This window comes from Gigantopelta aegis, chromosome 2 (assembly GCF_016097555.1).
Source record: "Gigantopelta aegis isolate Gae_Host chromosome 2, Gae_host_genome, whole genome shotgun sequence".
Taxonomy (NCBI): domain Eukaryota; kingdom Metazoa; phylum Mollusca; class Gastropoda; order Neomphalida; family Peltospiridae; genus Gigantopelta; species Gigantopelta aegis.
In genome coordinates, this window is record NC_054700.1 from 25,589,411 (window position 1) to 25,602,566 (window position 13,156).

At 39.2% G+C, this 13,156-nt stretch overlaps 1 protein-coding gene and 2 non-coding genes across 3 annotated transcripts in view; all 3 read left to right on the forward strand.

The window, feature by feature from the left end:
• The window catches only part of LOC121383155 (cartilage oligomeric matrix protein-like), a 67,653-nt gene that overhangs the window by 41,946 nt on the left and 12,551 nt on the right, over positions 1-13,156 (forward strand). The window contains exons 13-17 of the mRNA XM_041512986.1: positions 3,088-3,195; positions 3,779-3,944; positions 5,417-5,535; positions 9,258-9,310; positions 10,947-11,032. Of these exons, the coding sequence (XP_041368920.1) occupies positions 3,088-3,195; positions 3,779-3,944; positions 5,417-5,535; positions 9,258-9,310; positions 10,947-11,032 (532 nt within the window). The remainder of the gene's footprint in view (positions 1-3,087; positions 3,196-3,778; positions 3,945-5,416; positions 5,536-9,257; positions 9,311-10,946; positions 11,033-13,156) is intronic.
• Positions 866-980, forward strand: LOC121389137. Its single transcript, XR_005960045.1, has one exon. It is a non-coding gene; the product is annotated as a U5 spliceosomal RNA (small nuclear RNA).
• LOC121389130 lies at positions 1,102-1,216 on the forward strand. Its single transcript, XR_005960044.1, has one exon. It is a non-coding gene; the product is annotated as a U5 spliceosomal RNA (small nuclear RNA).

The window sequence follows — 13,156 nt, forward strand, 5'->3', positions numbered from 1 at the left end:
GACGAAGTCAGAACGCGGATCCATGGTGGACGTGCCTGAACCATGTTGGATAGGGGCACGCGAAAATAGTTCCCACTCCCAATAGAATAGTATATCCTAACAAAGAAATTAGGTAAAAAGGACAAAAGGCCGTCTAACCATACAAAGAAATCTTGCGGACCTGAACGGAGCCACGACAAAATACACAGCTAAACACAGCTAAAAGCTAATATATCAACAAATACGTATTAAAACCTGTAATAAAACATGAGCATATATAAAATACTATAGTACAGCAATGTTACGACTTACAATTGTCTTGCTGAATTAAATAATTGGCCACAGTAGACCATTAAAGTAAAAATCTTCACGTCCACTCTCAAACTCGGCTGTGTGGTGAGATATAACTGGTATATATACCGGTACCTGTTAATATATATATATATATATATATATATATATATATATATATATATATATATATATATATGGTATTGGGATGCGAACCCAACACCGACCAGATTTAAAGGTCTTAATGTCTTACGGTCTTAATGTCAACAATGGTGACTCGGTCGCATTACTGGCATACAATACATACCGCGCACACAAAACAAAGAGCACAGGATGTTGACGTGTCGATAACCTTATTCAAGTTATTTTATCAGCGAATGGTTTTGTCACTACATTTGACATATACGCATTACTATATTAGTATCAACGATACAATAGAGAACAAAATATAGCAAAATATGACGCCTATATGTGGCCTTTGTCGTATGACGTTCTGTTAATTGATAAATTAATGACTTAGCAAAATGATGTTATGGAACACCACAGCCGTAACGTATCACACATTTGATAGGTTCACAACAACGGATGATTATTTTAACTCTGGTCTCGCTTCACAGAATAAATCTTTCGCCTTTTACTAAAGATTTCCGTGGAGAGGGACAACTCAATGAGTCTATAGACTTATTTTTAAAATCCTACTTGTGTAGGGTAACAATTAAATAAAAATAGTAAACAATGATTAAAAGTAGCAGGAGGCATTAATAACGGGGCAAAATAAAAATCATAATTTATCACTGAGAAAATTAGCATACTGTTGGGGATGATTATTTTTAACTCTGGTCTCACTTCACAGAATAAATCTTTCGCCTTTTACTAAAGATTTCCGTGGAGAGGGACAACTCAATGAGTCTATAGACTTATTTTTAAAATCCTTCTTTTGTAGGGTAACAATTAAATAAAAATAGTAAAGAATGATTAAAAGTATCAGCAGGCACTAATAACGGGGAAAATAAAAATCATAATTTATCACTGAGAAATTAGCATACTGTTACATTGGTCTAACGAACAATACTAGCAAGCAAACACAATGACGTTATGTTTAAAGAGTTTGCGTTTACGGCTATCTGTTTTTGGTGTTAAATTTATAACAAAATGTCATTTTAATCATGCAATTCATTAAAGATTTTGTACCAGAATAAAGAGAACTTTGGTTTTTATAACTTATCTATGAATGTAATTAAATTACAAAGTTATAGCAATACTCAGAACAATGCGTAAAGTGGTTTGTATTGTTTCTATACATGTACGTGCATGTGTGTCGAAAATAAAGGCTTTTAGAGAAAACATAGCTCGGGTAATAAATAGAATAACAAACTCGGTACCAGTTATTATCAATTTTATGTCCCGAGTGAAATAATTTTCAATTGTCACTCGCTAAAGCTTGTGACAACTGAACATTATTTCACTCGGGACATAAATTTGATAATAACTGGAAACTCGTTTATTATCCTGTATATTGTAAACGGCTGAAATAGTCAAAGAAAAATAGTAACAAATGTATTTATTATCGATTATTGTGATCAAGGTTATTAGAAAAATCATACTTTAAAATAATCGAAAATTAAAACAACATGTATTTATCATCTATTTTTGTGAATATGGTATTTGAACTATACAAACGACACTTCTTGCTAAGTTTTACATTGTCATTTTCATAAATAAAATCAGCACTTTCAATAATTACAGAAGTTATGCCCTACAACAGATGTTCGTGTATGAGAGAAAAAGTGAGGGAGGGGGAGAGAGAAAGAGAGAGTATGTGTGAGTGAGATCAACTCAAGTGCATAGGGTAGCTATGCGCTTACGGTAATCTTAGCCCTAAGATCAACTCAAGTGCATAGGGTAGCTATGCGCTTACGGTAATCTTAGGGCTAAGATCAACTCAAGTGCATAGGGTAGCTATGCGCTTACGGTAATCTTAGGGCTAAGATCAACTCAAGTGCATAGGGTAGCTATGCGCTTACGGTAATCTTAGGGCTAAGATCAACTCAAGTGCATAGGGTAGCTATGCGTTTACAGTAATCTTAGGGCTAAGATCGCTTCGTAGAACAGGGCCCTGTAAAACATTTGGACCAAGTTACAATAGACAGGGGCGTAGATTGGATGGGGAGTGGTCGGGGTTCGAACGAACCCCCCCCCCCCCCCCCCCCCCCCCCCCGAAACACATGGTCCACTTTCAGAACTAAAACATACAGTTTTATACATATGGAGTTTCTGGTGGTGCAAAAACAAAATAGAAAAAGGGTCCACTTGGTTCATATTCGAACCCCCCAGGTCCAGATCACGCTATGCCCCTGATAAAGTGAACTAAAGAGAAACGGGGAAATACCCTTAAAAGTAGACTAGAGCTTGTCTGCATAACCGTTACTTCTAAGAGGTACGTGTGTTTTTAAAAACATTTACCCCCCCCCCCCCCCCCCCCCCCCCCCCCAACATTTTGTGGTAAAAGCAACACCAGGTTGACCAGAAACACTTTTATTGTACGGAAATTGATAATCAAAACAATAAAATCTAAGCAAAACCATCACCAATTCTAATAATGAAAAATACGCTGTCGTATTTAAAAACTAAAGTCTGTCACTTAACGATTTCATCGGAAATTTCGAAATTTACAGTTTTTATTACTAAGCGAGCTCTAGTCCTATTTTCTTTAAATATAAACCAGAATAGGGCTAGCTAGGTGATGGTTTGACTGAACTTGCGTGATCCAGTACGATGGTATGATTCTCACCAGGTAATTGATTATTATTATTGCAGGACAACTGTAGGGAGACGCCTAACAGCGGTCAGGAGGACGCCGACGGCGATGGGCTGGGCAACGCCTGTGATGATGACATGGACAACGACGGTATCATCAACAATCCTGTAAGAACACAGTAGTTACTACCTCAGTCAGTTTCTGAACATGGCATTGTTAAGGCGGAGTGGAATGACAGTTTACAGACTAAATGGACACACAGAAAAAATATTTAAAAAAAAGTACTTTATTCAACCATCTTCAAAGTCGTGCATGGGTTGGGGTGGGGTTTCAGGGGGGTGTTTAGGGCACAGTTTCTAACCATTACAATGTTGAAGACGGAGTGGCATGACAGTTTACCTACTAAATTGCCAAAGAAGATCTATCTTGAAAATATAATATATATATATTTTGTTTTAGAAAAGTACTTTATTCAGCCAATATAAAATCATGCAGGGGATGGGGTGGGGTTTCAATGTGTCTTTCCGCTGGATTCGCAGACGTAAAATAAATAATACAATCATAGTGTCGGGCGAGCCATATATATATATATATATTAATTAGCCTTTTAATTGTGGTGACGGCGTGAGGGGGTAATGTGTAATATTCAGAGCTGGGAAGCAATAGCCCTGTCCTCCCTGCCAATTCCCCCCCCCCCCCCCCCCGCCCGATGCCTAGATGGATACTGATGTTGTGTTTGTATGTTTGCAGGACAACTGTCCGCTGGTTCCGAACCCAGACCAGTTGGACTCGGAGCGAGACCCGGATAGGACGGGAGACGCATGTGACAACTGTCCCACCGTGCCCAACCCAGACCAGACGGACACGGACACGGACGGGCTGGGAGATAACTGCGACCCTGACATGGACAACGATGGTAAGATAATCAAACTAGAGCGTGTTAGGCGCAAATTACAAGTACATAACTCGTACGTGTGTATACGTAATCCACAATGCATTAAGTGATCGGATACGCACACGCGTACGTAGTATGTGTAAATGGAATATGGAATAGATTCAATCAATTTACAGCTGAATATGGAACCTACTCGACCTATTTACAACTGAATATGGCACCTACTCGACCTATTTACAACTGAATATGGAACCTACTCGACCTATTTACAACTGAATATGGCACCTACTCGACCTATTTACAACTGAATATGGAACCTACTCGACCTATTTACAGTTGAATATGAAACCTACTCGACCTATTTACAACTGAATATGGAACGTACTCGAACTATTTACAGTTGAATATGAAACCTACTCGACCTATTTACAGCTGAATATGGAACCTACTCTACCTATTTACAACTCGACCTATTTACAGTTGAATATGAAAACTACTCGAGTTATTTACAACTGAATATGGAACCTACTCGAACTATTTACAGTTGAATATGAAACCTACTCGACCTATTTACAACTGAATATGGAACCTACTCGACCTATTAACAGCTGAATATGGAACCTACTCGACCTATTTACAGCTGAATATGGAACCTACACGACCTATTTACAGTTGAATATGGAACCTACTCGACCTATTTACAACTGAATATGGAACCTACTCGAACTATTTACAACTGAATATGGAACCTACTCGACCTATTTATAGCTGACCCGACTCAACCAATTTGATTAGTGATTGTTACGGATTAGGCATCATGGATTATGTCGATGTACACTGATTATTAAATTGATTGAAAACATATTTTATTGCATATACAAATGTATATATATATATATATATATACACACACACACACACACACACACACACACACACACACACACACACACACACAAAATGATTGGGCACAAGTTGTCCAACTTACGAGGCCCTCTGCTAATTACAAACATTAAATTGTACAATAATGGCGACTGCAAAAAGCAAAACACGGAATTCAAACCGCACCGTTTAAAAGTGATAGCAATACCGTGCGCAACGTTTACGGAAACTTTCAGCTTGACTCTAAATCTCTTATCATTTACAACATATTATACATATCATACCAATTTTTGTGCTTTTACCACAAAAGCCAGGTAAATGTTATCACGTGTATATGTGTACATGTTATTCTACGGAGTTAGTTCACCTGTAAGCAAACCATATGATTATATGACAGTGCTTAATGAGAGCAGCCACGACCTTGACAAAACATCCCATTGACTCCACTTTATGTAGAGATATGATTTTGTTTTTATTGTTGTAACAGTTTACTTGTTTAGATTACATTTGTGCCAAGTGTCAAACAATAGTTTGGTGCCATTTAAAATGTCCTTATAACAAATCAGTTACCATTGACGCTAATTATTTGTAATTGCGCACTGTTTTATTAGGAGTCCTGAACGAACACGACAACTGTGTGCGCGTGAAGAACGCCGACCAAACGGACGTGGACGGGGACGGCGTGGGCGACGCCTGCGACAACTGCCCTTACAAGAAGAACGCCAACCAGGTAATGTGCTTCCCTGTCTGTGGGGTGGTGCATATAAAAGATACCTTGCTACAAATGGAAAAATATTGTATCGGGTTTCCTCTCTAAGACTATGTCAAAATTACCAAATGTTTGACATCTAATAGCCAATGATTAATAAATCTAGTGGTGTCGTTAAACAAAAACTTTTTTTTTTAACCAACCAGGTAAACATGATTGGTTGTCCGTTGTCTGGAAATTTAACACTGAAAATTTAAATCTTCTCCAAGAGTTTTGATAGAATAGTTCAGAAACTTCACTCTGAGTCTCTGGAGCAGTTATCACAAAGTAATAGATAGTTATTTTGGAATGTTTTAATTTCACATTAGTTGGTCTTTACAAATTAATTAATTATCTACTAATATAACTTAACTAGTTACTGGAATTAGTGTCTTAGGCCGCGAGCCCACTGCACCCACCCAGACATACACGTACGCACAGGCATATTGTACCAGTGTGGTATCAATCAAAAACGAAACGCACTGAATCGAATGTGACAAAAGACCCCGCGTCTGTGCTGGCGCCAACTGCTGATGTGGCAGCAGGTGACAGAACATGCGGTATATTTTCACACTGACAGACTGGCAGATACACAATGATCGAACATTACGTTTACATTTTTTTAATAAACAAGGGAGGTGTATATTAATTAATGTGGAATTTCAATATTACTGGCAGTGTTTATATATAGAAGAAAATTTATCTAAAGATATGAATGCAATTAATATATGTTAACACGTAACAGTTACAGACCCAGACGTAAACCCCCCGCCCCCCCCCCCAAAAAAAAAAATCACAGAAAAAACCCCCATCCCCCCCAAAAAAAAAACCCCAAACAAACAAACAAAACAAACAACAACAACAAAACAAACCCACAACCAAAAACCCCACCCCAGTCATGGCGCTTTTGCCACACTCGCCAGACTCGGACCCAGCTTCGGTGTGGTTTGGTCCTAAAACAGATCAATGTATTTAGTATGTATCCATTTCCACTTCTGAGTCCGTACGGAACAAGACAGATTAAAACAGATTAACTACTACAACATAAGTATGGTTCAGTTTGAACTAACGAAGAGTTTCAGTTTAACCATTAAGAAGTTTCAGTTGGGTTTGGACTAATCAAACGTTTCAGATTGAGTGTTAAGTCCACACAGTAAGTTAATTTGTGGGAGACGTCACATGACTTGAATTGTAGATATAGAAATATATATTAACCATAATTGATAGTTTCATATAAAAACATCGTTCACAAAGGCCTTAAGTTTTAAAACACAATCTGTATTATATTATTGTTGCGCTACCTATATATAGAATACTAAACGAACTTGCCTGTTATACCATTTTTATGAAATGAGTGAAGAGCGAAAGCGAGTCAGATATCAACACTGTTGACGAGTTTCATCAAAATGGTATGACAGGCAAGTTAGTTTAGTATTTTATTTATTACAAACCAACTGGAAACAAGTCGCAACGCAGAAGTAAGCAGATGTCGAGACCTATTACACGTTATTTTTCTACGAATTGGGTCGGCAAGTGATCTACGTCACGCTCACGTCACGCCATGAGAAATATCTTACACTGGTGTGTAATAATACTGGGTATTACAAACAACAATTAAATAAAACAGCTGACCCTAGTTTTAGAGGTGCATACCTTTTTTGTTTCGTATGAAATACAAGAAACATCAGGACAACCAAATACACAATACTGGGCCGAATTTACGACGCGTCTTTTTCTTACAGGCAGGTGTTATAAATGTATGTAGTTACACGCCGCATGTAAGACATAAACAGGCCCTATGATTAAAAGAAGCTGTCATGACCAAACATAGCTTACACTGCTTAACACCTAGTGTCAGTGGAATTTGTTAGTACACAGTTGCTAGTGTGAAACGCGTCAGTGTTATACAGTCGCAGAGTTTGACAAATCCACTTGCCCTCGGTCCTGGCTAGTGAATGTCTGGTCTGGTCTAGTAGAAAATATCAACTGTTTTACTATAATATACTACTCAAAAGAATTTAAGGGTCAAAAATGTATAACCAAATAAGTTTCAGAGTGTATTAGATTGATGATGTAAACTACACCAATTTTTTTATTTATTGTTCCATATTTACAAAAAACCACAAATAAACGTCACTGTATACAAGAAAGTCACATGACATGCTGTCAAAGTTGAAGGTTGTCAAACATAGATTTTACACATTAGAACATTCGTTTAATAGTGTGTAAATCCACCCCTGGCGCGAATACACTCGACACATCGTTGCCTCATGCTGTTGATCAGACGTCTGAAGAACTCTTGGGGAATGGCCTGCCACTCTGCCATAAGAAGTTGACCCAGATCATGAAGGTTGGCCGGAGGGGCATGGTTATCCCGAACTCTCCTGCCTAATTCGTCCCAGCCGTCTCTATTGGGGCCAAGTCAGGCGAATATGCTGGCCAATCCATCCTGGCGATACCTTGTTGTCTGAGAAAGTCCGTTACCACCCTGGCGCGGTGGGGTCTGGCATTGTCATCCTGCAGAACTGCCCCGCCGCCAATCTGCTGAAGGCCTGGGAGAACCAACGGCCGGATAATCTCATTCAGATAGCGGATTCCATTCAGATTGCCGTCCGCCACATAGAGGGGGGTCCTGTGGAGGATAGAGATGCCGCCCCACACCATGACGCTGCCACCACCGAACCTGTGACGTTGTCTAACGTTAACGTCAGCAAAGCGCTCCCCAGGACGTCTGTAGACACGAACCCGACCGTCGTTGAACTGGAGACTAAACCTGGACTCATCAGTGAACATCACTCGACCCCACTGAACACGTTGCCACCGCAGATGAAGCGTGCACCAGTGACGTCTGGCCGTTCTGTGACGTGGTAGGAGTGGTGGTCGAACAGCCTGGCGACGGCAGCGTAGATTATTGGCTCTCAGACGATTGCGTATGGTTTGATCAGACACTCGAGTTCCAGTCGCAGTCCGCAGATTGTCACGTAATCGGCGTGCAGTGGTTGTGCGTTGACGTAGAGCCATATTGGTGATGTAGCGGTCCTCTCTATTTGTAGTGCTTCGGGGTCTTCCCGAACGTGGACGATTTCGAACAGAATTCGTTGCTTGGTACCGTTGCCACAGTCGGCCAACGACACTCTGACTGACACCAGGTCTCAGAGCAACATTTCTTTGCGTATTGCCATCCTGAAGCCAAGCAATAGCCCTTCCTCGATCTTCGATAGTCAGTTGAAGTCGTACCATTGTCGAATTTGGAGTGTGCACCGTACACGAACGCAAGCTCCAATTATACAGAAATTCAGCATTGGGAACATGGAATACACGTGCAAAGCGTGCAAATGAAGCGCTTTGTGAAAAAGCAAGTTATGGGCACTTAGCAGACCTTTCGCTTTCGCCCTAATTTACGTGCAAATGTAAGCATGTTTTCGCCATTAGAACTAGTCGACTGTGTCAATGACAGTGGATTTTAATTCATTTATGGGTTGCTTAGACCCACTTTCGTCAAAATGGAACAATACCATGCGTGACATTATGGTCTAGCTAATATAATTGACATTCAGAAAATAATGTCGAAAATATCGTCTGACCCTTAAATTCTTTTGAGTAGTATATAGATTGGGTAGTAGCCAAACTTCTGTGAGGGTTAGTGACTTTCTCAAACATTTGTCGAACATTTCAATCGTTTTTGAACATTTTTCTGTCTACAGTTTGACTCCGACAACGACCTGATTGGAGATGTATGCGACACAAATGCTGATGAGTAAGTTTGACCTACATTTACTTTTCACTGTATCACGAAATCCACGGATATGTTATTATTTAACTTGTTTTATGTTGTGGTATAGTTTTCAATATCTTAAGTTCTAATATTTAATATTTGCCATTTATCTGACTTCCCGTGAAGTCCATTACATGAATTTGTTTTGATCATGACAGTTATGGTCTCACTTAGTCAGTTTACAATTAAATGTTATATATTATTTGTTTACGTACAATATAGCATTTTTTAACATCTAATATTATTTATCATGCAACCATGCTTCCTGTGACCTGATAACCCCTACATGATAATTAGAGTGTTATTATGTCACTGCCTGATAACACCTCCGTTGCTAGCATGATAATCTTGGCGTTGCTGTGTGTTATCAGGTCACTAGGAAATAAATTGTGCGCATGACGGATGTTTGCTCAATTTTCAGGTGGGTTGTTTCCTAATATTTCGAACATCCATTTACAGCAATAATTGTTGAACTGCATAAATAAATATAGCATTTACACTTCCCTTAACATCAAATTACCTCTTTATTTTTCAATTCTGTATTATTGGCTACCATCAGAACAAGCCAGCGTTTTGAATTAAACAGTTTGAAACAATAAAGCAAGTAGCTTCCTGCAAAGAATGTTTACATTGAAACAGCGTCTGACGTCACAGCCATTGATGCAGATCTTCTTCAGGTCACACATAAAATTGTGTTATTTTCTCAGAAAAAGGTACAAACATTGTAATGTTGTGACACAGCAGACTTTGAAATATAATCAAAGTATTTTTTTTATTTATTTGGAAACATAACGTTTTGGCTGGTTATGCCATTTCCAAAATGCTTTCAGGCACCTGCTGTTATCCGACTTCCGATAGTAGTTTCTACACGATAAAACTAATAGATTCTATACCGTTTTTGATTGAAACATATTACAAATATAATTTGAAAGGGGTGGCATGATAAAAAAAACATCAGGTTACTACGTTTTGATATCGTCGTTACTTCGCTCGGTTCGATAACAGTGTAACAGGCTAGCTGAAGCTCGCCGGTTATACCGTTATCTAAACCTCGCTAAATAATCACGATTTCAAAATGTAGTAACCTGATATTCTATATATGAAATACATTTTTGTTATTTACAATATTACTCTATGTTTATATAATGTGTTTTAATAATCCATGGCCCTCAAATCATACGTCCCCCACCACCGTTTATATTTGTCACCGTGGTAGATTCCACGAATCTCTAGTTCCTCATCTATAGGAGGACAGCCACGCCTGAGGAGATAAGATTCTTTACTGGACAATATATGATCTTGACCGACACAAAGAGTACTGCCACTTCAGACTAAAATACAGTGTTTGTGGAAATCATGGCTACGCCAATGACCAGTCGAGTGAATAGGACAGGAAAACTCAGAGGGCGATCGATCCCGTGTTCCACTGTACCTCAGGCGAGCGCTGTCACAGAACTACATCCCTGACACAGAAGGCTCACCTTGTAGTCTTATAATAATAAAAAGGATACCATCATTAGTACATGCCTGTCTCATAGCCGTAATGACTAATGAGCAAAAAAATAGGTCAGTATAATGTGTGGGGTTCTTTATTATTAAACCAACTAACATTTTTCAGAGACAAAGATGGAATCCAGAATAACCGAGACAACTGCGTGAGGACACCGAACTCTGATCAGATAGATACCGATAAAGATGGATTAGGTTAGTGATCATATTAACAGGTGTAAACAAACTCCTGATAAACATAACTTAAAAAGTAAACTATATATACATGTATATATATATTTGTTTCTTTCACAAGCTACACCAGTAGTCCAGTCTGTAAAATGAAATGAGCTGTTTTTTCCAGTTCTCCTCTGTCACCATAGAGTTTGGTTTGTATGGCTGTTTCAATAGTCCACTCAGATTGTCTCAAATCTCGATAGGTTGGGCACTGCTGTAGGATATGCTTCATTATTTGCTATTCGAGTCCAGAGCTGCAAGTTGGTGAAGGTACTAGCTTGAACATTTTGAACATGTGAGCATTTAGTCTGTTGTAGCCTGTACGGAGTTTTAACAGTGTTACTTGATCCACTCGGCTGAAAAGATAATAATCATTACTCACTGTCCTAGGCTTACTGGCTGACATGATCAGGGTTTTCTTTTCGGAGAAGCTAACTCTGTTGTTTAGTTGCATTTGTTTTGCTCCTAGCCTGGCTAGCCTGTCTGCTTCCTCATTTCCTGGGATCCCACAGTGGGCTGGAATCCACTGTAGGGCTAGTCGTCTTTCCTTTGCAAGTTCTTGGATGCCTTTCATTAGACGAGGAAGTTTGTCCCCTTCTAACGCTTCTAACAAGCATCTGACAGAAATATGACTTGATGACATTCATCTTTGGAGTCCTTAATAATGGTAGTGGTCTGCATTAGAACTTGGGATTCTGTATTATAGTTGGAACTGTAGGTACCAGTTCGGATGTCTGCTTTGGAGATGGTTCCTGAGGGGAACTTAACAAACATGCCTGCACCTCCATTGGTTACAGCATTTGTTGATGAGCTATCCGTGTATGCATGAATCCAGGATTCTTCTGGGTACTTCTCATTGATCATGGCCATAGACAAAGAGTGTCTCCTGAGGTTACTTGTAGGACAGATATTCTGATCTGTAGATTAGCTTGTTCAAAATTCCATGGTTGTAGGAGATCTGCTGGACTAAATGGAAGAGTCTCTGTTAGACTGTTGGCTTTATGCTCTCTGATAAGTCTTCGACTTTGGTGGATGAAACTGCTGCGCTTGAGACGGTTCTTTGTCAGACCCTCCATCCTCTGTTCCATGGGATGGTTGAGCAAGTACTTGAATTTCTTTGCCTGGACCATGATCTTGGCTTCTTTCCTCTCACTAAGTGGCTGTATTGCAGCAAGTTTTTTCATATCTTTAACAGGTTGGATTATTGAAACAGCCATCTTTCTAGTTCCTGTTATGATACGCAAAGCTTGATTTTGAACCTTGTCTGGAGTTTTCTGGTTCCTTCATATACTCTCTTGAGGTTCCTCTCATTTGCTCCGCAGCTGGTCCCTGCTAGTTTCTGCATAATGGCTAGCTTGTGTCTAGATTTTTTCTGCTTTTTGGATGTGTGGTTTCCAAGTTTGTTTCTTGTGAAAGGTGACACCAAGGTATGTTGCTTCTTCTTCACTCTTCAGTGAGGATTTGCCAGTTTTAATAATTCCCGCTTGTCTGTCGCTATCTGCATTCTGTAGGTTGCAGTATTAGCATATTCGTCCTTGTACCATATAACCAAGTCATCAGCATAGAGAGCAGCTAGTGTTCCTTTAGTGAAGATCAGGAAGAAGGTGTGTGATATGACTCTTCCCTGTAGAACACCATGTCGCAAAAGTACTTTGCTCTCTGTTCTGTCAACTATGACCCTTGCTCTACGGTTATGAAGGTATTACTTGATTGATAAGAGCATGTTTCCAGTTATTCCACATCTCTGTAACTTGAGAATGAGGTCATCAGTCCAGACTTTGTCGAAAGCCTTTTGTAGATCTATCCAGGTAGCAAACACGTGTTTCATCTTCTGAAGTACATCTTCGATACCGTTGGAGGCGTTGGTTGATCATTCTCTTCAATGTCGTGAGGCTGATTGGACGGTAGCTGGTGTCATTTTTATTGTTATATTTTGCATTTTGAACAAGTTGATTTTGTCAAAAGTCCAAATTAATCTAAATGTTCAAACACGACAGAGATATATCCATAGCTTTATATTTATAGGTAGCACTTCATCTTGTCAAGTTCGTAATGCATCTAACTTAAATAGCACATTAAATATCTCCACATCTTATTTATTCG